General features: G+C 46.1%; 6 protein-coding genes across 6 annotated transcripts; 4 read left to right on the top strand and 2 right to left on the bottom strand.

Annotated features, from left to right (window-relative positions):
- Window positions 1-579: 579 nt before the first annotated feature.
- F4813DRAFT_348854 (uncharacterized protein) lies at window positions 580-2,603 on the top strand. The gene is made up of 4 exons (XM_049242127.1): window positions 580-1,051; window positions 1,134-1,149; window positions 1,267-1,487; window positions 1,546-2,603. The coding sequence occupies exons 1-4, from the start codon at window positions 982-984 to the stop codon at window positions 2,085-2,087; spliced, it is 849 nt and encodes a 282-aa protein (XP_049102910.1). The 5' UTR covers window positions 580-981; the 3' UTR covers window positions 2,088-2,603.
- A 71-nt stretch (window positions 2,604-2,674) lies between these two features.
- F4813DRAFT_268715 (uncharacterized protein) lies at window positions 2,675-4,097 on the bottom strand. Its single transcript, XM_049240354.1, has 2 exons — window positions 3,561-4,097; window positions 2,675-3,497 (listed from the first exon to the last, which is right to left on the bottom strand). Exons 1-2 carry the CDS (start codon window positions 3,773-3,775, stop codon window positions 3,272-3,274), a joined length of 441 nt encoding a protein of 146 aa, XP_049102909.1. The 5' UTR covers window positions 3,776-4,097; the 3' UTR covers window positions 2,675-3,271.
- A 1,032-nt stretch (window positions 4,098-5,129) lies between these two features.
- F4813DRAFT_348844 (uncharacterized protein) lies at window positions 5,130-6,414 on the top strand. The gene is made up of 2 exons (XM_049242126.1): window positions 5,130-6,193; window positions 6,279-6,414. Exons 1-2 carry the CDS (start codon window positions 5,283-5,285, stop codon window positions 6,298-6,300), a joined length of 933 nt encoding a protein of 310 aa, XP_049102908.1. The 5' UTR covers window positions 5,130-5,282; the 3' UTR covers window positions 6,301-6,414.
- F4813DRAFT_268691 (uncharacterized protein) lies at window positions 5,751-8,699 on the top strand. Its single transcript, XM_049240353.1, has 5 exons — window positions 5,751-6,186; window positions 6,389-6,585; window positions 6,725-7,286; window positions 7,420-8,066; window positions 8,144-8,699. The coding sequence occupies exons 2-5, from the start codon at window positions 6,428-6,430 to the stop codon at window positions 8,460-8,462; spliced, it is 1,686 nt and encodes a 561-aa protein (XP_049102907.1). The 5' UTR covers window positions 5,751-6,186; window positions 6,389-6,427; the 3' UTR covers window positions 8,463-8,699.
- F4813DRAFT_268641 (phosphatases II) lies at window positions 8,551-11,057 on the top strand. Its single transcript, XM_049240352.1, has 3 exons — window positions 8,551-8,565; window positions 8,700-9,098; window positions 9,188-11,057. Exons 2-3 carry the CDS (start codon window positions 9,001-9,003, stop codon window positions 10,923-10,925), a joined length of 1,836 nt encoding a protein of 611 aa, XP_049102906.1. The 5' UTR covers window positions 8,551-8,565; window positions 8,700-9,000; the 3' UTR covers window positions 10,926-11,057.
- A 6,077-nt stretch (window positions 11,058-17,134) lies between these two features.
- F4813DRAFT_268600 (uncharacterized protein) lies at window positions 17,135-20,318 on the bottom strand. The gene is made up of 4 exons (XM_049240351.1): window positions 19,918-20,318; window positions 19,560-19,853; window positions 19,398-19,507; window positions 17,135-19,345 (listed from the first exon to the last, which is right to left on the bottom strand). The coding sequence occupies exons 1-4, from the start codon at window positions 20,059-20,061 to the stop codon at window positions 17,491-17,493; spliced, it is 2,403 nt and encodes an 800-aa protein (XP_049102905.1). The 5' UTR covers window positions 20,062-20,318; the 3' UTR covers window positions 17,135-17,490.

The following is a 20,318-nucleotide window of genomic DNA, read 5'->3' as shown; positions in this document are numbered from 1 at the left end:
CTCTTAAGCTCGTGGCCTAAATTATCTTGTATTGATATGCCTCGCATTAACTTCAACAAGGTCGTGATTGGTGCTTCTCGGTTACGTATTGAGATGACGCTAGGGTATCTTAGTTACCTTAGGTACATTAGGTACATATAGGCAGGCATGTAGCTTTCACAGCGCTAAGTCGCGATTGGTAACTCGTCACGCATGACACGGTATAAATGTCGACTAATAGTGGCGTTAAATTGCAGATATTATTCAAAACTTGATATTCTATAGCGCGTTGCCGTTATGCCACGTAGGTAGAATACCTAAGTCTGAGACAGCAAAGAGCTTGAAACTGGAAAGCAAGATGTGCTGCATGTGTGGATGTGGATGCGGTTTAGACTCGGCGTTATGTTGCTATGACGAAAGGCTTCTAGTAGGTCGTTTGTTGCCGGCTCTGTCTGGATTGCGGCTGCCAAGGTACCTACCTACCTACCTAGGTAACATCCACATATCAGGCGGGCATGTGCAAGGTAGAAGCTACATACATTAGGTAGTGTACGGTACCTAGAAGCTAGGGCCATATTTCTTCCAACTTTGATGACGCACCGGCCACAACCGGATATGTACGTACTTACCTATGTACGTACTCATTAGGTCAACAGATGTAAAGTCATCATAAGTACGATTTGTACCTTGAATGGGTAAAGTGGGTAAAGTGGGTTGCACAAACACAAAGCATTGGTTCTCGTCGTCATTTTTCCCACCTCCAGTACAAATCTAGCCACCTCACCAGCTTCTTCAGCTCTCTTTTGCCAATACGACACAATACGACATCATCGAACTTCAAGACATCTCATACCCACCAACATTTATCCTCTCTACCTTACAACAGTAGCACGCGACTACGCCTTCATCCGAGAATATATTTTTGATACTTTTTTCAATACTTTATTTTTCCAACCGAGAATAAAGACTACCTCTGTTTCTTTTCCTGCCGTTTCCGAGAAAATGGCTCCTCCGCCCTCTGCGAGTCTACCTCTCGGTGAGAGGATTCTAGCTCTGGCCAAGACTTTACAGTGTAAGTGATTGCGAACCTTTCCCCCAAGCTCCCTATCCCTAATTCTCATGCAACTTTCGTTAACATTTAATCAACAATACAGTTGCCTGGTTTAGCGGGTACGTCAAGTCCTGTTACATTCCTCGACTCGTTTCGAGGCCCGCTTCCTCGATTCAAGGCTGGCATTGTAATGTGTAACGAGGAACTCGATTACTGACGTCTGATATATTCTATAGACACCTTCTACTTCTTTTAAGTCTTTTCCGATATTCCATCGGCCTTATCGCATTCAACTATACCTCGCGTTGGGCTCGGTTTACCTATCGCACAGCTTTCTTCTCGGCGGCCCTAACGTACGGGATCGTTGTATACAAGACATGGCGAGCTCGACAGAAGGTCGGGGCCAAGAGTCCAGGAGTTCTAGGTCTTCTCGCAGATGAGAACGTTCAATATCTTGGTATGCCAGCTGCATTTCCTTGTATCGTGTGCGAAAATGCTAATACTCGCTTTAAAAGCCATGGCAGTTGTATGGTTCCTAGCTCCTCAGTACACCTTCGCTCTGTTTCCGTATGGAATTTATTCCATATTCCACGTCGCAACCTATACGCGAAGCAACCTTATTCCCACTATCCAGCCCAATAAGATTCCCGCTGGTGCTTCTCCTGGTGCCAAACCGCAGTCCGCTAGCCCTCTTGCTGAGGCCATCGGGAACTTCGTAAAGCAATATTATGACACGTCAATGTCTGTTGTTTCGGCCCTAGAGATTCTACTTTGGTTCCGATTGTTTCTATCGGCAGTATTCTTCCAACGTCGTTCTTGGATTCTTATTACTATATACACTGCATTCCTCCGAACTAGATTCGCACAAAGCACACATGTTCAGGACTCCTTCAGAAGGCTCGAATCAAGAGTTGATTCCTTAGTTGGCGCCCAGGGTAACCCTCCGGCTGTGCGCTCTGTTTGGGAAGGCATCAAGAGCGTTGCGCGCCAGTTCCACGATGCTACGGATCTTGGCAAGTATACGAACGGATCTGCGGTGCCCAAAAAGACTTCCTAAGTCTACATGGTACACCTTATCTTCAAGAAGGCCAATCGTAATTATACGCCTACGGTGATATGGCGTAGAAACGCATCTGCCTGGGTGTGGAGGAGGTGGGCGAGATTAAGACCGTATACGATACCGCGCAACGAAGTTCGGGAGGCAAGTTGGTTGCGGTTGTTGTTGGTGGTGGTGGGAGGTGCATTAACGCAGTCAGCCATGGTCATGGAGTTCAGAATGAGAAGTAGATAGGCTCCACGCCAGGGGTAGTTGTGGATGCCCTGCTTCTTGAGTTGGTAAACGGGAAAGAAGAGCAGAATTCGACGGCTTATTTTGCCTTAGTCAAATCATTGGGCTTTTGTTACACTTGTTTCACACACCAGTTTCTAACCTGAAGTACCTAGATAACTTCGCATCCAGGTTCCTCTTATTGGCAGTTGGCCGAGGTTTGTTAATACTCGGCAAGAATTCACTAAGGAGGCCTGGAATGTAATAAACCCCTTAGTTCCAAATTTATAGGCGTTTATCCGCTGATACATCTGTCCGCCGTGATTCCTGGTGTGATTGACATTCGAAGGTGTTATGAATTATATATAAACCCCATGTCTATAAGGTAAACTTGGGTATCTAGGTAAGCTACAGGCTACATTGTAAAATGGTAAAAGCAGTTGGCCATATCGTAATTTATATTCTCATCAATAGTAAAGAGTTTAGGTATGTTATACATGTAGTATACACGACAAAAGCCAAGCAGCCCTAGGAGCCTCGTTTTTGACCACCCTAGCTAAAGTTGCTATTTAAAAAGTGAGAACAAGCGTGGCTCCTTACTCTAGGTTTATACACTATAGAGGCATATGATTTCCAATCCTCTAAAAGAAACTGAAATAATTAGAAGCAAATAGTTCCCTGGCGAAGTTTCAATATAGTTAATAAACAGTTAAACCTGTTGAGCCATAACAAGTCATACCTGTCAAGCCATATTACCCACGTATAGTATATAGGCTTCACTGGGTGTCTTTATGTGTGATATCTCCAATATCAATATAATATAACTAGATGTACATCTGAAGCCTTCATCCAAAACAGTTTTACGGGATCCCTTGCTTAAAAAGGCCTAAGCTCTGCAATGTTATCGAAACACCCGAGGTATCCATTTTTATTGTAAATAAGTTTGTCTGTTTCGAAAACTCGTCAGTCATCGCTCACGCGAACGAGACGATTTGCGGGATTGGCTCACCCAGATAGACGCCACTGTGCGCAAAAGTCCCACCATGGGGACCGATACAGTCACAGGCGTAGTAGGTTCGAGGGAGTTCGTAGCCGTTGCCGATGAAGCAATCTACACAGGGTGCGTAGCTTTGCGAAGTGTTCAACCCAATACCCCGGTTGGTCGGGACCATGATGCCATCCTCGTTCGGGGAGTAGCACCTAGGTTAGAGATATTTGCATTAGGTGCCCGGCGTTTACGGTTGGGAGAAAGGCGGTGCTTACAGGTTCAGATCGAGGCGCGTTTTGTAAGTAAAACCGTAGCCGTCATCGCAGTCTCCCGTGAGGTATTGCGGATTCATCGTTGCGTCGTCCAATCTGACTTCGCCGCAGGTATCAGGATAGCCGCCTTGAGGATAGTCGCCTTGTCGCTTCCCGAGCTCCGCAGAGGTCGAAGCTGCTAAGAGAACGAGGAACCTCGAAGCAATAGATGCTTTCATGATGAATGTTCGATGTCAATCTGGTTGGTATGAGGATTGTCTTGACGCTTATGGGCCTGGGACCAACGATGGTTATATCTTAACAGCGGCGACTCGCCGTAGAAGTAGTTCATATTAACATCCAAAAGGACGGTTGAATGAAGCATTTGCCGAAATAACTAGTCATAGTAAGCCGGCTAGAGGCGCGATAGTGCTGTATGTAGTAGTAAGTTGAGTAAGACTGAAGGTAAATGGGAAACATGGCTCTCAAAATAAAGGCCGGTAACAAATCATACATTGGTTATTTTTGGAATATGGTAGCAGTTACATTAATATTCTGCCGTGGCAACAGCTTGTTGTCGTAATAGGCTCTCGGCCGGTATTGCCTTTGGTTGGCGGATTGCTATGATTTCTTACACATTTCACCATGGTAACAGCATGAGAGTTGTAATCCACGAAATTATCTTTTCGAGAATATATGGTTTATAAGTAGGTATTCACATAACTAAACTATGTATCTTTGAAAGGGACTGTGTATTAGTGTCGTGGATCGTAACTTTGCCCAGCATTCATCACTACTGGTAGGGTTTGATGTTTCTATTTATACTTTCCTCGAGCGCATAAAGTGCTCGGGATATCATAGGGGTGCATCTGACAACTTCTCAGCAACCTTGCTTTATCGAATCAGAAGCCATGCAAATAGTACCTAGGTAGGAGGAAAGCCGCAGCACGGCTTTGAGGGTTACGTGAAGCGAATCTCGCATGTTGCAACACAGATGCGTCCGAAGTGAACGCCGTATCGGACATTGATTTGTGCTCCTAAGAGACCAGGTTAGGCTCATAGACGTTCAGTAGCCAACGCCTTCAGGAGATATTGCGCGTAAACGCCAATATGTAGCGGTCTGGGCGGTCTCATTCATCGAAACCATCGCGAAACATGTTAATTAGTGCGCAGACCAGTAACTGCACATACTCGGCAAAGAGTATCGGATGCGAGCGAAGGTTGGAAGTGAGATGGTTGACCCTGGACTATTCTCCGGGAGCTGTCGTGAGCAAGGGCCAAGCCTCTGGTTATTTACTCTTATTTTGCTAATGTTATAAATCTCCCTTGGATTTAACGTATCCTAGTAATATTGACGTGATCGCCAGGCAAGGTAGTCGATTAAACCACCAATGGTAGAGAGCTGTTAGTTGACTATGTCGTCTTTGTGCTAAAATGTAAGCAATGTAGAAAGCATCTGCGAACATGTTCGAATCCTTAGTAGAATAAAGATGAGCATTACAATCGCACAAAGAGAACGCCGAAAACATATCCCTTTCTTTGGACTATAACCTACTATCCGTCTGCGGATAGTGTTTTGATTGCTTTTATATACTTAGTTACTACCTATGGCTTCAACGGTAATATGTAATTTCGAATGCCTCCCTATAGATGTGTAGAGTCGAGAAAGCGAACACAAGCTTACAGTTAACTCAAAATTATAATTGTAGATAGTAAAAAGAGGTATAACCAGAGACATCGTCAACAATGAGAGACGCTCTTCGAGACTGGCGACATTCACTACGGGGGCGTCAAACACGGGCTGCAAAGAAGAGAACTCCCCTTGATTCTTCGTCGCAGCGACCGCATCCTCAGCCGCCAGGACCAAGCCATGAGGGTAAAATAAATCCGTCCCAACGGACGTCTAGGACTAAAATCCGACCACGCGGTTCCGTGAATCGGTTACTTGACAGACTCGGAAGTCTAACTCTTGGGCCAAATGGGTCTCAACCCACTATCAAGACCACCACGCTAGTCGAGGACCAACCTATGCCTGACGCTCCTGATGTTCCAGGGCCGCCACCTGTTCCCGCGCCACCACATGCTCGGCCGGTGTATCCTATTCCAAGCCCACCGCCTATTCCAGCGCCATCGGATAACCCAGTGCCACCGCCAGTAGCTCAAAATGAGTTGGCCCCGGACCAGGGATGGGCTGGTGCTATGAGACCCCCGGGCGATCCCGGATTTGAGGCCGCATCTCGAGCTGTCCAAGTCTCTGAGAACGGATTCAACCAACCCCAATCAGGCACCGAGTGGGCCGAAGTGCCGAAGCGTAAAACCGACGTAACCAAGCAAGTCGAACCGGGCTGGTTCTACCAAAACGCTGAGGGCTGGGGGTCAGACGCAAGCCGGTTCAAGGAGTACCATAGTGAAGGCGGTAAGATCATCAATCTCGAAGACGAGGACGATGACGATGACGACGATGACGATGACGATGAGAATGAGAATGAGGATGAGGACGAGGAAACGGATTGGGGGCAGGGCCCAACAGAACGGTGGATGGAGAACTTTGCTCCAAATAAGTTCGCAGACAGAGATTATGTTGGCTCAAACGAGCCAGATGATCCCGAAGTGTGTGTGAGGAATTCCGATGAAGACATAATGACTTTCGGTATAGGGTCAGTTAAGAGACACCCCTTAATTTCCGATCTTAGGCTATGTTTTATTATCACTTCAGGATGCTAATTATACTGCAGTACGTAGCGATACTGGTTTCCAATCATAACTGAGTCCTCTTTAAGCCATTCTGCAGCTATGGCCAAGAATATACGTCTCGAGTATCTTTACACGCTGTTGCATACAAACACTAACAGGTAATAGAGCTCGAATTTCTCCTCGCAGTAGCCTCGAGCATGACAAAAAGACCTGGAGAACAGTATCGTATAGATCCACATCCACGAGAAAAGCGTTGGATATCACGAAAGCTTGAATCTCACGCTATCAATCGCCGGGATGACGACGACTTAGAGACAATATATTTTGTACGATACGCTACCAGGAGACTTGTCAGGTTCGTAATGGTGCCCCCATTTCTTTTCGTATTTTTCCCCTCTCAACGTTCATACTCTCCTCGGAAACCATGATTCTTCATTCTTCATCTCTTCAAATAAAAGAATACCTAATGGCTAACGGTGGGATGATCACAATAGACTGCTGCTGCGAAACAATGTACCAGCCCATGAGGGTAATACGTGGACGTCCTTTGAAGATATATCAGAAAGCGATTTCACTGATGATGAAACGCCGAATTGGAAGAATGTTCTGCGAAGATTTACCGTCAACGCAAAGTACGATGCTAACCGAACACATTACCAAAACGGGTCAATTGGCTTTAGATTTGTTGGCGAATTTTGCCGTTTTTGTGAAGCCCATGATATCGATATCATTAAATTGAAGGCCGAGGATATTGATTTGGTACGCGAGAGGGTAGAAGAATGTCTTTATGATTGGCCCAATAACTTTCATCGCGATCAGTTAACAGCAAACTTCGAATTTAAACTCGCCCAGAGCTGCGAGGATAGAAGATCGTTAGATAAAACTGCACTCGCCACAACAATAGATCCATTGCATGTCCCGATAAAGGGCTTAAATCCGAATTACACAGCGTGGTCGGTCGTGGAAGATGTTTCGGTAAATGGAAACGGTATGGTACCTGGCCGTTATCTTATACCTACGTTCAACCAAAGCAAAAGGCCAATGAGAGACTATCACGTAGGTAACATCTAGATCCCCTAGACCCCCCTTTTGGAGTTCTTGAGACTACCTGGGGGGGCTATCTCCTTGAAGATATCCCCAGTCCCTAGAGCACACATTTAGAAAATAACTAACCAACGTGTCTTTGTAGTGGTTTGGTGCGGAGGTAATTAGCCCTCCGATGTCCCTTCATGATAAAGAGGCGTTTGAAGCCATTCGAAAGGCTTGCACTGCAATTCGTGGAAGCCTGCGTTGTCACAAGCCTATGGAGAGCTCAACAGGACTTCACGTGCACCTGGGCCATAAGCATGGATGGAACTTATTACAGATCAAGAGATTTGTCACGCTCTGGGCGCTAGCGGAGCCGATTCTTATACATCTTCATAGGAAGGACCGGGGCTCAGCTCGGATGGCGAAGTGGTGTGGTAAAATATCCGAGGGCACATGTCTCGGACAGGCTCTCTCCCATCGCGATCCGAATATTCGTTATAGGCAGAGTGGTTGTTTACCACGCTCTACCCCAGCTGAGAGAGATCGTAGTAAAGCAAGCATGGCCGAACACTTTGATATTTCGACCGTCGAAAAAAGCATAAGAGAATTCATTTCCAACGTGTGGCATTATACGTCAATTAGCGATTTGACGGATGCTTTAGCCGGCGGTGAAGATGATGAGAACGACTATATCAGACCGGCTATTCGAATACGCATACGAGGTGATAAGAAGTCGGACGAACCGAATGAGAACAACCCCGCGACGATAGAAGTTCGAACGATGCACGGAACGCTCGACGCTGACCAGTAAGTGATGACCTCTTAAGTCCTATATTGGAAACAGTACTGTATTAGAAAGAATATAAGCTGACTTGGGTGATTAGCATACTCCAATGGGTTATCGTCTTGGAAAAACTTCTGGCGCTTTCGCGCAACGCTCCGAATGCATTAATTAATGGCACAGTAAAGCTCATGATGGGTGCGTTAAATCGCACCAATGATAAAGTACATCAATTACTACTCGGACTTCAACTTCCTCCAAGAACAGTACACTACTTCATGAGCGAGGTTAATAGAACTGGGAATGCTGCCCTTGGTGAGGACTGGTGGGTATATCCAGATCGGGATGTAGTTGATTGGCTTGATCCGTTCATGGCTCCTGGGCACAAATCAACGCATGGACAAAAGTATGACATTGTTTAGAATATATTATGTTGGGATATCGTGGCTGGAATGAAGGTTGTAAGTTGTAAGTTGGGGTGAAATAGGTACCTAGGTATTGAAGGTGACGGATGAAAATTATTATGTAAGGTAAATACTACCTATCAACCTTAAACCTTAAACGTCATAGACCCTTTCTCTTTCAAGCCACATCTCTAGCCACAATTGCCACAACTACCAAAGAAGCAGCTGGACCCGTAAGTGATCTAACCTAACTAGTGATTTAACCTTGTGATCTAACGTTCTCGTCTCAATTATTGCCAATTCCATGTCTGATGACGTATAGACTATCTCCTATGTAGAAGCTACCGGCTTATAGCCTCGAGCTGTCAATTGAAAAAGAAAAACAAGGTTGCTCTCTACCCTACATTATGTATAGTACAAGGTACCTTCAAAAAATACATAGGTAAACGTCATGTACGATAACCTGAACATCTACTTCGATGTTTTGTAGAGACGAGCGGTTAGCCCACAATGCCAGTACGTCGATCAACTCATCCCGATAAAGAGACTCGAAAAAATGGCTTCTTTGCTGCGCCAGATCGTCGCAGGACCTCGCGCCAGACATCCCGAAGCAGGGTTAGATCTCTGTTATGTCACAGATAATATAATTGCAACGTGCGTACAGCTTCACCCCTCCTTTCTATTACTTGTCTTATCACTTCGCTACTGTAACCGACGAAGTGCTGATGAGATCCTGTCGTCAGGTCCGGTCCCTCTCAGACATACCCCCAACGTGCCTATCGCAATCCGCTCGACCGCCTTGTCGAATTTCTCGATTCTAAGCACGAGAAGAACTGGGCGATATGGGAGTTTCGCGCCGAAGGTACCGGCTATCCGGACGAGCTCGTTTACAACCGGATCCGACACTATCCCTGGCCGGATCACCATCCACCCCCGTTCATGCTGGTACCGATGATCGTTGCGAGCATGCGGAACTGGCTGAACGGAAACGACCTCGACGCCGATAATGTAGGGACTCCCGGCGAAAAGAAGAATATAGTCGGGAAGGTCTTAGACACGTGGAAAGATAAAAAAGATAAGAAAGGTGGCCGTGTAGCTGTTGTGCATTGTAAAGCCGGCAAGGGCCGCAGCGGAACGATGGCTTGTAGTTATCTCATTGCTGAATGCGGCTGGACACCGGAGCAGGCACTTGCGAGATTCACAGAGCGAAGAATGCGACCTAAGTTTGGCGCAGGCGTGACCATCCCGAGCCAGCTACGATGGATAGGATACGTCGATCGCTGGACCAAGGGAGGCAAGAAATATGTTGACCGAGAGTTGGAAATCGTCGAGATACATGTTTGGGGGCTGCGCTCTGGTGTTAAGCTTTCTGTTGAAGGTTATGTGGACGGAGGCAAAAAGATCAAGATCTTCCACACGTTTTCGAAAAAAGAGCGAGTCATAGTTGAGGGCAATGCACCAGGTGACACCGGAGTTTTGGATATGATATATGATATGGCCGGTTATGGGATTAACTCTACAACGGGCCAGGAAGCCCTCGACGAGGCAAAGGAAACCGATCAAGTAAATGATAATGAGTCTGCAGTAACGCCTCCAAAGCAGACCTCACAGTCGCCAACATCAAAACTATCAATGAAGCCGGTCCCGAAACTTATTTCCAGTCCCCCCCGGTGTTCATCTACTGAATCCGTACATTCTGCCCGTAGTATGCCCGAAAACAGTCCCCAATCCAAACCCACGATCCCCACCAGTCCATCTTCGTCAACTTCTAAGAACGATGCTGACGTCGAACCTGGTGGCATGGCCGTCATTTTCAAACCTCACAAGCCGATTAAGTTACCTAATAGCGATGTAAACATATGTATCGAACGACGCAATCGTACGCCAGCCGCAATGGGATTCACCATGGTCACTGCCGTAGCACATGTATGGTTCAATACCTTTTTCGAGGGCAACGGGCCCGAACAGGACGGCAATCCGGATTTGGACGGAGTCTTTGACATCGACTGGGATAAGCTGGACGGAATAAAAGGGTCAAGCCAAAAAGGCACACGCGCTGCTGATAGAATCGCAGTGGTGTGGAGATCCGTCGTGTCTGGCGGTGAAGCGAAGGAATCAGTCATGCCTATGCCCAGCATCAACACACCTGTTCCGCAGATGCCAGCCGCCAACTGGAAAGGCGGCAACAACGAGGATCCATACAATGAGAGACATTTAGGTCTACGAGTACAGAGTCCCGATAGTGCAGATGTCAGTCAAGCTAGCAGCATCAAGGACGGAGCTACTGGGGATGTTAAAATTAACAATGAAGAGATGCAAGAAGACATCGTCGGTACGAAATCTAATATGAAAGAAGATGATGGAAACCTGGAGGGCACATCTGAGCATGCTATAGAAGGGACTGGAGGGAAGCAGAGCAGTGACGAGCAACTTGCTGCATACATGGACAAGCTGCCTAAACCTGAGGGAGGTGGGAAATAACACGGAAGGTTATGATAGATCGTCGCCGCTTGTCAATATAGATATGAATTGGCCGCAGTATCATGACAAGACTCATAACGACAGCGCGTAAGCGTGACGGTTTAGTTTACGTAGTTCCTAGCATACAGGTCTTCGTACTCAAAAGGATCTACAGCGGGCTACCCAGCTCAAGCCGTATCTCTTCCCAAGCCGGCCGACATTACGGTCTTCCTAGAAGCCCGAGTTCGTCCGGGATCTAGTACGTGGCTGTTGAACAATTGATTATCACGACGATAGATATACTTCTATTAGGCGAAGCAATTGATCTGTTGCAGCAATACCTTCTTTAGTACCTTTGCGTATCTGAGCGTAATTCTCTTTAGCCCCTCTCTGATGATCTCGCGTCTCCAACGTCAACCCGCCGGAACGTGGGTTGCGTTTGACGACATTGGTAAGATCATCGTCGTTCGAGGTAGATTTGCGGCTGGACATCGTACGAGAGAATAGGGGCGGGAATTGACATGGAAACTGATAGACATCGCGTATATACCTTATTGATGAGGACCAGGTGGGAGGTGGGAGAAGATCGCTGTACGGCTGGAGGCTTTGCGTTGGTGGGCTCTATGTCGAGGGCCGTTGAGTTGTCGCTTGGGTCTTGCTAGAGCCTCCTCTCTTTTGTGTTCTAGCCGGTAGGATTATATTTGCCATGCTACTGTTCGGGGCTAGGGTAAGCCTGGCCTACACGTAGCTAGTACCGGCTGTTGTCAAGATAATAGGTTGCAGTAGCTACCTATCTAGGTACGGACGAAATCCAGGTCTTTACGTCAACTGAATACCTACCTATCACCCGTTATGGGCTACTCGAAGCTTCGCCGAAATACGCGATATTTGACGAGGAAAACGACTTGCAGGGCTCTATAACGTATATATAGGGGGATATAAGCAGGGACGCTGTGTTGAAGTAACATTATGTTGGTAGGGTATAGTAGAAGAGCAAGAATATAATACTACAGAATCTACTAGACCATGGCAACCGGCTGAGAGGAAGTCTTTACGTCCCTTTCTATCATCTCTTGTTAACTTACCTATTCTAGTCGACAAATACGAGGGTCGAGATTGTCCATAGCAGTCGAACATGGGAAAAGGAGCTCCAGAACCCTTCCACGTACTTAGACGGGTATATTATGCTCTTCTCGGTCGTGTGTAGTCCGAGACCCCGAAATGTGATTGATGGAGGGATGATGTTATATTTGACACCAATTCTCAACGCTACCTACACCATTCTGTAAGCAGAGTCTTCTATCAGCCACCCTTCTCATTACTAGGCCGGTAGGTAGTCTTCGAGGCGGCTAATATTCACGTCGCACAGTAACTGGGACCGAGTGCGTTGATGGGGATCTCTGTTTTAGCAGAGGATCTTTTGTAGATTGTAAACCTGGGGCATGAAGCCAAGACGTTGCAGCTAAGAAAAAAAAAAAGGCTTTTACAGTACGCATAGAAAAGATGTAATGGCGTATGAAGCGGCATTGGGGGTGAATAAGTGACATCAATTATATGTTCTAATTACAGCATCGCGAGCAGATGAAAAAAAAAAAAAAAAAAAGCATTGCCAAGGGTCTCGTTCTAGCAAATCTAAACTCTTTTAATATATGATCCCTTACTGAGACTCTGATAGTGACATCTCTTATGAAACTGGCGACCAGAACGATCTTATAATATAAACTGGGCTTCTTGATTGGACATGCTGATAAATAGGCTTTAAGGTCGCAGATCTAGAATCGAAAGGGATGCAGGTTACGACTTTCTGCTTCTCGGTAAGAATTTGTTGGGAGAGATTCAGGTGCTCTATCGTATGAGGTGTTGTCCTACCACATTATGATACATCCGATGTGATGGCTTTCTTTCCATAATCCTATCCTTCTTCAGGCTATCTTATTCAGAATCTTCGAGGTAAACATTTCCGAGTCTCCGAAGATCGCCGTTATTCTATCCTGATAATGGATATTCCGCTGAGACTTTTCTTCGGATGAAAGACTAACTCTACGTGAAGGGAAAAATTCTCCTGATCTTGATGTAAGAGATGATCTTCAAAGATTCGGAATTCCATATATGGCAACTTCGCTATAACCAGAGCTCCGGGAATCGTCTCCAATCTTCTTTCCTTCCTTCTTTGTTTAGCGAAAAGTACAGGTCTTTTCCAAGAAGATAACGGAGGTTGTTTCATGCAGTCTGCATGCCGCCTACTGATAAAGGCGAAGATCAGCCTTAATTGACTTCTTCCGTGCCTGGGTGCCTGGCAGATGGGTAACGCCAAGAAGGACAAATATTTCCCTTGGCTGGTAGCGAATCTTGCATCCTTTACCACCTATCGTCCCCGTTATGATAGGGCACTGAATCGCGATTAACAGCACGCTATGATCGGCACTTGGATTCCCCTGTTGATGCTTCGTAGCCTCCCTCCATCGTCTTTGAAACGAAACGCTTTACGGAATTGGGAAGCTCAGCCCACGCGTTTCGCAGAGAATGGGGGTTACATATCAACAGTCATGTCTAGGTATTCTTGCCATCTATCTCTATATAAGTTCCTTATAACGCAATAATGCACCGATGACAAGTTGAATTATAATCCACCATACGCGGCAGAACATCTCTTATTAGGTCGTATCACGTTGTAACTTATATGCTTTGACTCGTACAAAAGAGACGTAAATAAATTATTGTATGAAAGCCGGCACAATACCCCCTTAAGTTTCTGATTTCTTATCTCTATAGAATATCGCAGGCCGGAAACATAGGTAGGTCCTAAGTATCTCGCCAAGGAGCTAGACAAGCTCCCTAAGCTTTTACAATTTTCCCGTTCTTCTAATGTAACCCCTGGGCCCCGTCACCGGCGGTTTTTAATAAACAGGAACACCACCGGCTAGGCTTTACATAGGGCCAACGAGTTAATGTTGTATCACCCCACCTGCAGAGGACCCCTTCGATATTGATTGCCGGTTTAGTTCTCCTATGCACGTCGAGTTCATGTAGTAGACCTCTATCTCGATGGGAATTCAACCGCACGCTTTCTCGAATAATGACGACTCCGTTATAAAACACAACAAGAACTGTAGTTTAACTCAGCGATGACTTAGTGTTTCACTCCGAAGGGCACTGTATGCGTAACCATTTAAATAATTGATTTATAAAATGAGTAGGGTACCTATTGCTAGCTACATCGACTCAAACATCGTTACGCAAAGTGGTATCAACTGCTTGGAAATAGTCGTTCGAACCATTACCAAGCAATGAAGTTCGAGAAAAAGGCAACGTGTAGACTAGGATGGCGAACATGTACATATTATACTTGGCCAAGCATGTCACGTCGCCGCAATCGCTTAATTGGTAACCGAGTGGGTAGTATGAAACGCTATCTACTTCTTCCGGTCTGGGTCAGAACTGCATGATTCGCGCCGCGTCTATAGCTACAGTAGAATATTTTCTCATGGAAGATGATAGGATAAAGCTTGAGATGGTAGTTAGTACTCACCGACCACCCATGTCACCACCATCTGAACTTTTAGGCATGCGGCTGCTCCAGTAGCGCCGGCTGCTGATCTTTGAACGCAGAATATTACTGGTTTAGCATTTTGCCCCTGGCCTTGCCCTGGCCCTGTCGAGATAGGCATTAACCCCGGTGGGATTGGTCAACGGGATGGGTTCGCCTGGGTTGGTCTCTTTGAAAATGAATTCATATATGTAAATGTTGCTATGAGGTAGTAGATGTGAAGATTTATCTGGGAGCATCAGTCATTAGTTACGAATACTGCAACTCATATGCCGATCCTTTGTTGTGCGGTACGGCCGCGAACCGGCCTCGACCATAAAAGGAGGTCCGCCTGCTCACCTTAAGTTGATGAGAGACCTCACAACAGTTCCTATAGCGATTTCGCCACCTACATCCGCAGCTCTCAACTCTCTTGTCACTTAACTGTCAATAAAGTCCCTCAAAACATCAAAAATGGCTCGTTTCTTCGCTGCTCTGCTGGCCGCTACCGCCATGCTCCAGGTCGGCTCTGCTGCCCCTTTCCCATTCATCAACGGGACTTCCCTCACTACTCGTGCTTCGTCGGCACCGGGCATTAACAGTACGGTCTCACATGAGGTCCACAAGCGCCTACTCAGGGAGTACCCCATTACCCTCGTCCGACCTTAGATGCATATCTCTGCAAGCACCGTCCGGCTGCAACCCGACGGCGTGCTACATTGGGGAGCACGGTGGGCGACTTCAAGCCACCGGCCCATTCACTAAATCGGATCCGCCGCTACACTAGTAGAACCGGCGTTCGCTGTCTTCCAATTCGATTTCGGTCCTCCCCGTTCCGATCAATCTTACAAAACCGAAAACGACTAGTATTTATATTCATGTCAATAGACGATTTCACGACCACTGGGAACGTATTTCCGGTTTCCAATTATCGGAAAACCGGAGGGAAAATAAAGGGGCCCGCTTCGGTATATATTTAATAGCCGGCCTCTAAGTCTTGTCAATGAGGGAACGGGGGAGTTGGCTGCTAGTGGAGTTGAGCGGAAAGATACCATCGCAAGGTTTACTGTCCTTCATTTCCGAATTCCATAGCCAATTCAATTCGTTATATAGTATAATATAAACCTCCCTCGCTATACTCTTATTATTGAGTATGACTTGAGTTTATTTGATTGCATTAGTCTTACATGTTGCCTTCTAGTAACTGTGTTCTTGGTAACCTACCTGCCTATTACTATAGTCTAAAAATATAATACAATATAGTTTTACAACTAAAGTATCCTAAGATAAGAAGAGACATTTGATAACTCCAGCTATGAAGGGTAGACTCTAAAACCTATAAGTTGTCTCATTGGAGGATAAGGTATGATCATATTTACCCCTGAACCTAGAACTGACCTTCATAATGCTAGCGTACTACATGCTTTTCACGGGATCGCGAGTCGATTGTTTCACTTAGATTTAGTCACTACCTATTAAGAAAGCCGTGTTAAGTTCTCTGATATGTTATAACTAATAAAACCACGTGTGTGAAGAATCTTCTGTAACCGAGCCGCATAAGCTGCCGGTAAAATGCAGGAACGGAGCAAGATTACCGCCAACCCCATGTTTAACACATAACCTCAGCGTACCAGAAAAACTACAATCATGGATCAAGTAGTCTTGGCTTACGGACTATAGAGCTCTTAACGTATTGATCCTAGTTGAGCTACGGACAGTCCTGATTGTTCAAATCGTTACTTTCAACGGGTTGAAGCTACTAACCTAGCGATGATGCTACATAAAGCAAGAAACGAAAGAGAGAACCACTAAATATATACCTAGGTATATATCTAGTGGCTCACAGATTCTCAACTATACTTACCTAGGTAAGTATAGTTGAGAATCTGCCCAAGTACGTTGCCCATTGGTAACTGGCCCAGTTTTAGGAATTGCAACTTGTACACTGCCTCGCGTCATTCGCTCTAAACTAGACATAGGAGCCGAAGGCTATACATACCAACGGTATCCTTTCTTCTAGACGACTCATCGAAAATACTAATACTTATAACCTAGTAAATGTTAAAGTAAGAAGACCTTATTTCATACCTCTGTACCTAGGTTTAATGTGATATATTTACCACACGCCAGGTCCGTGCCCTGTGGGCGTTTGGGGTACTAACAACAGGATGTGTTTATGAAATAACCATAACCTTTATAGTTTTTTTCAACTTCAATGAACTCAACGTACGGCACACGGGTAGACCTCGGTACGATGTATCTAAGAGTTACTATACGTAACAGTTTTGCTAGTGATTCCTTCTCTATATATAGAACAACCTGTCCGCTGTATAGATACCTCATATTGGTGGTCTTGTAGGTATCCACTTACTCAGTTGGGCATCTCCCTCTCATCTCATTCGCTCTTCTATCAACTACCCTAGTCCTCATATTTGATGCGGCCTTTCCCTTGCTCGCCACTCTAGGTTTCAGGAACACCAATGTCCAGTCCTTAGATATTCTAGATATTCAAGAATGCTAAAAAGGCCTAGTCATGTCAATTAAATACGTATTGTAAGGCATCACGAAAAAAAAAAAAAAAAAAAAAAGACCCTAAATATCTCCCCTAAAACGTGAACTTACCTCCTTGTCAATGCTTGAAATACAGCTTAGAAAAACAAGAATCAAATCGATCTTACCATATACGACGAAGACATACTTTTATCCAACCACTAAATTCTACATAGTATTAGCGTCTCAAGGATGCATGCGGCATATAAGCCAAAAAATTCACAACCAATGCATCATAGTATCGTTCGGGTATATATGATGATAGAGCTAATGGCCGTAATACGACACTCCTGATTCAATCGCTCTATTCACATGTATCTCTTCATATCACTCACTTGGTGACAAACAGGGATGGATCGCATCAATCTCAGCTGCATCCAACTCCTGTATCCGAAAGCAAGCCGCCAACGCCAATATGGTTATCGTAACGTCCATCCTATCATACCCAGACCCGCACTATAGTCATTATACCTGGCCGACCAACCTAAACCTAACCCAATTGTCCCTCGCCTAGTCGACGATAAGGCCTTCAAGAGCTTGCATGGCTCTCGTTCCTTCTTTCTCAAAGGCTGTAACCATGGTCTCACACTCGTGTTTTAACTTCTTCTCGGCTTCCTCGGCGTTGTGATAAATCCACTCCTCGACAGTCATTCGCTTTTCAGGGCTAGTGAGATCAGCACCACTCTTCAAGAACTTCGCTGATCCTGAGGTATTCTCTTTATCTATATTCTCGAAAACCATATCAACGTCGACAGTAGTCCAGGGAGTATTGCTCTGTAACCCAGCCAGGACATTTTGTTTACACGGGGAGGTGCGTACAGGCGTAGCAGTAATGGGAGCCAGGACAACCCGAGAGCTACTTGTGGTATTTGAGGGCTTCGAAGATGGGGGCTCGTTTTCAGCATCAGAAGCCTGAGGCGACTGTGAAGGTGATAAAATCGCCTGATTTGCGGCCGGGGTTGGAGATGTTAAGGCAATAGGCGTTGAAGGAGGCTGGAGCTCATCCGGCTCCATTGGAGGCGGAGGTAAAGGTTTACTGACTAAAGGAGAAGACGTTGCTGCGGGGGAGAGAGTCTTCGTCTTTGTCGCAGGTATTTTTTCAGCGGAACTGCCAACGTCAATAGCTTCGGATGGAGCCCTGACCTCAACATCGGCAAGTTCATCAGGATTCGGGTCTGGAGTTACTATTGAGGCTTTTTTACTAGGCCGACCACGTTTCCTAGGAGCCGCATTCGACGCAAGGCTAGTTCGGACCATAGTTGAGTTGCTAACAATACTCACGTCATGACCTTCGGCCAATTCATCTACAGTTGCCGTCTCGACATTTGGCGCAGCGGACTCGGCCTCTTTAGCTTTCTTTGTTGTTTGCTTCGAAGTCTTCTTGGAAGTTACTTTACGGCCTTTCTTTGGAATTGGAGGTGCCTCGACTTGCTCAATTTCCATCTCGGCCTCTAGCGCTTTCAGCTCATCTTCAACTACTGCCTCGTCAATATGAGGGGGCTGAGGGTCGAACATAGCATGATCACCCGACACTTCGCCTTGACTTGCAGGGTCCTTTTTCTGAACGGCAGCCTTCTTGCTCTTATGCTTAGGTGGGACTTTCTTTCGGTCTGAATCTGAATCGGCTGCAATATTTTCATCGTCTGATAACGGTCGGTCAAGATCGGCCTGTAATTGTCTATCAAGCTCTTCATCATCCATCATGTGAGCAGCATCTCCTTGGAGGGAAATATTTGATATAGTAGACGCCGTAGAGGCTTTTCTAGTCTTGCGAGTGATAGTCGATCTGGGCTTCTTTCCTTTCGCTTTTGACTTAGGAGCTGGATCTATGTCGGACATCTCCTGGTCGGGTTCTTGTTCAATAACGGATGCCTCGGCAATACTCGCCTTTCGTGTGCGCGTGGCTCTCTTCTTAGCTGCTGGGACGTCCGCCGTTGTCAGCTCCGAGTCTTCAAGGGGGTCACTAGCTCGCTTGCGTCCACGAGTAGCCTTCGGTGGCGGCATTGGGAATACCAGCTCCTCTTGTGGTTCTGGGGAATCTTCAAGCACCTCAACCACCTCTTCCTTCTTCGCTCGGGTTCTCTTTCCCTTAGAGGCAGTTGTCTTTTTCGCCCTGCCCCGCTTTGTGCCACCTTGGGTCATGATGGACGTAGTAGTCATAACACTGTCATCATGATCGACATAAGGCTCAAGTAACGATGTTGCGTCAGATGCAACAGTCGTAGCAATGGACTGAGAGGATAGTCTGGACGACTGGGAGGCTCTGGCACCCTTTCCTCTACCTTTCTTCTTTGCTGGACCCTTCTTATATTGGTTCAATAATGCAAAGAAATGGCAGTCCGGGGACCGCCTATAATGCTCATCCCTATTACGGCACGTTAATAAATGAGAGAGCAATGAAAAAATGCGCTGCTTACAATGGGTTATCTTTGGGTTCCCAACCATCAAGTGCAAGAGAACAGTAGGTGCAAGTTGCCATATCGTCCGAGTCTGCAGTCGGCGTGTATTTCCAACCGGCTTCCACAAGCTGCATCGATTTAGCAAAACCAGACTCTAGATGATGGGGGACATATGCTGACCTGTTTGGTTTTGCATTTCCATCCTCTCTTCCCTTCATGAGGCCAGAGCCCCCCGAACGTAGCTTTTCGCGCTTCAGCCATTGGTACATCGTTAGGATCATCAAAGCCATAATCTCCTAGGCCCGCCTCGATGGCGGCCACAATAGCCCAGCCGCAACGTGGTGATAATCGTAGGTGCTCCTCTAACGGGCTATCATTCTCTTCCCATCCCTTGAACGCCTTTACGCAAAGGAAACAGACAGTGTTGTCGGGTGCTTCGGGGGAAGGGTCGAAGTAGAATCCGGCTTGGGCAAACTTTGAACAACAATGGTTAGTATTTGTATAGGCTAGTGAAGCCTCTGTGCGCGTAGAGACTTACTTGGGCTGGGTCAAGTTGTTTGTGTGGCCAAGTGAGTGCTTTTGAAGCTTTTCCTTTAGTACCAGATGGTCGATATGTAGATTGAAATGACGCCAATCTACCATCATAGGTAAAGTAACGATCGGGAGCCTCGTCAGTATCCATGTCTTAAGAAGCTGTCATGCGAAAGTAGTTGGCAAAGGAGGTTGATGGGATGGAAACGGTATCTGAGCACAGCGGACTTTACGAGTCTACCGGCGCGTCGCAAAAAGTATATTCGAGATTAGAGTGGAAGAAGTGTGTATCATATGCACGAAAATAGCATCATATAACTGCGAAGAGCAACACGAGTAAAAACTGCAAAGGAGAAAACAATTGCTTGAAATTTGGTTGTGAAGTCGGCTGCAATGTGATGTTCAATG

The sequence above is a fragment of the Daldinia decipiens genome (genome assembly GCF_022478715.1).
Source record: "Daldinia decipiens strain CBS 113046 unplaced genomic scaffold F4813scaffold_5, whole genome shotgun sequence".
NCBI classification, from domain to species: domain Eukaryota; kingdom Fungi; phylum Ascomycota; class Sordariomycetes; order Xylariales; family Hypoxylaceae; genus Daldinia; species Daldinia decipiens.
The sequence above is the reverse complement of the archived record's forward strand: the minus strand, read 5'-3'. Positions and strand labels throughout refer to the sequence as shown.

Bases quoted from the DNA above. Each gene is read 5' to 3' on its own strand.
- F4813DRAFT_348854 (XM_049242127.1), top strand. From the start codon at position 982: ATGGCTCCTCCGCCCTCTGCGAGTCTACCTCTCGGTGAGAGGATTCTA. The intron at 1,488-1,545 runs GTATGCCAGCTG...TCGCTTTAAAAG, and splicing joins TGAGAACGTTCAATATCTTG to CCATGGCAGTTGTATGGTTC.
- F4813DRAFT_348844 (XM_049242126.1), top strand. From the start codon at position 5,283: ATGAGAGACGCTCTTCGAGACTGGCGACATTCACTACGGGGGCGTCAA. The intron at 6,194-6,278 runs GTCAGTTAAGAG...TGCAGTACGTAG, and splicing joins ATAATGACTTTCGGTATAGG to CGATACTGGTTTCCAATCAT.
- F4813DRAFT_268691 (XM_049240353.1), top strand. From the start codon at position 6,428: ATGACAAAAAGACCTGGAGAACAGTATCGTATAGATCCACATCCACGA. The intron at 6,586-6,724 runs GTTCGTAATGGT...TGATCACAATAG, and splicing joins GCTACCAGGAGACTTGTCAG to ACTGCTGCTGCGAAACAATG. The intron at 8,067-8,143 runs GTAAGTGATGAC...TTGGGTGATTAG, and splicing joins GGAACGCTCGACGCTGACCA to CATACTCCAATGGGTTATCG.
- F4813DRAFT_268641 (XM_049240352.1), top strand. From the start codon at position 9,001: ATGGCTTCTTTGCTGCGCCAGATCGTCGCAGGACCTCGCGCCAGACAT. The intron at 9,099-9,187 runs GTGCGTACAGCT...TCCTGTCGTCAG, and splicing joins ACAGATAATATAATTGCAAC to GTCCGGTCCCTCTCAGACAT.
- F4813DRAFT_268715 (XM_049240354.1), bottom strand. From the start codon at position 3,775: ATGAAAGCATCTATTGCTTCGAGGTTCCTCGTTCTCTTAGCAGCTTCG. The intron at 3,498-3,560 runs GTAAGCACCGCC...TCTCTAACCTAG, and splicing joins ACGCGCCTCGATCTGAACCT to GTGCTACTCCCCGAACGAGG.
- F4813DRAFT_268600 (XM_049240351.1), bottom strand. From the start codon at position 20,061: ATGGATACTGACGAGGCTCCCGATCGTTACTTTACCTATGATGGTAGA. The intron at 19,854-19,917 runs GTAAGTCTCTAC...TGTTGTTCAAAG, and splicing joins AACAACTTGACCCAGCCCAA to TTTGCCCAAGCCGGATTCTA. The intron at 19,508-19,559 runs GTCAGCATATGT...AAATCGATGCAG, and splicing joins GGAAATGCAAAACCAAACAG to CTTGTGGAAGCCGGTTGGAA.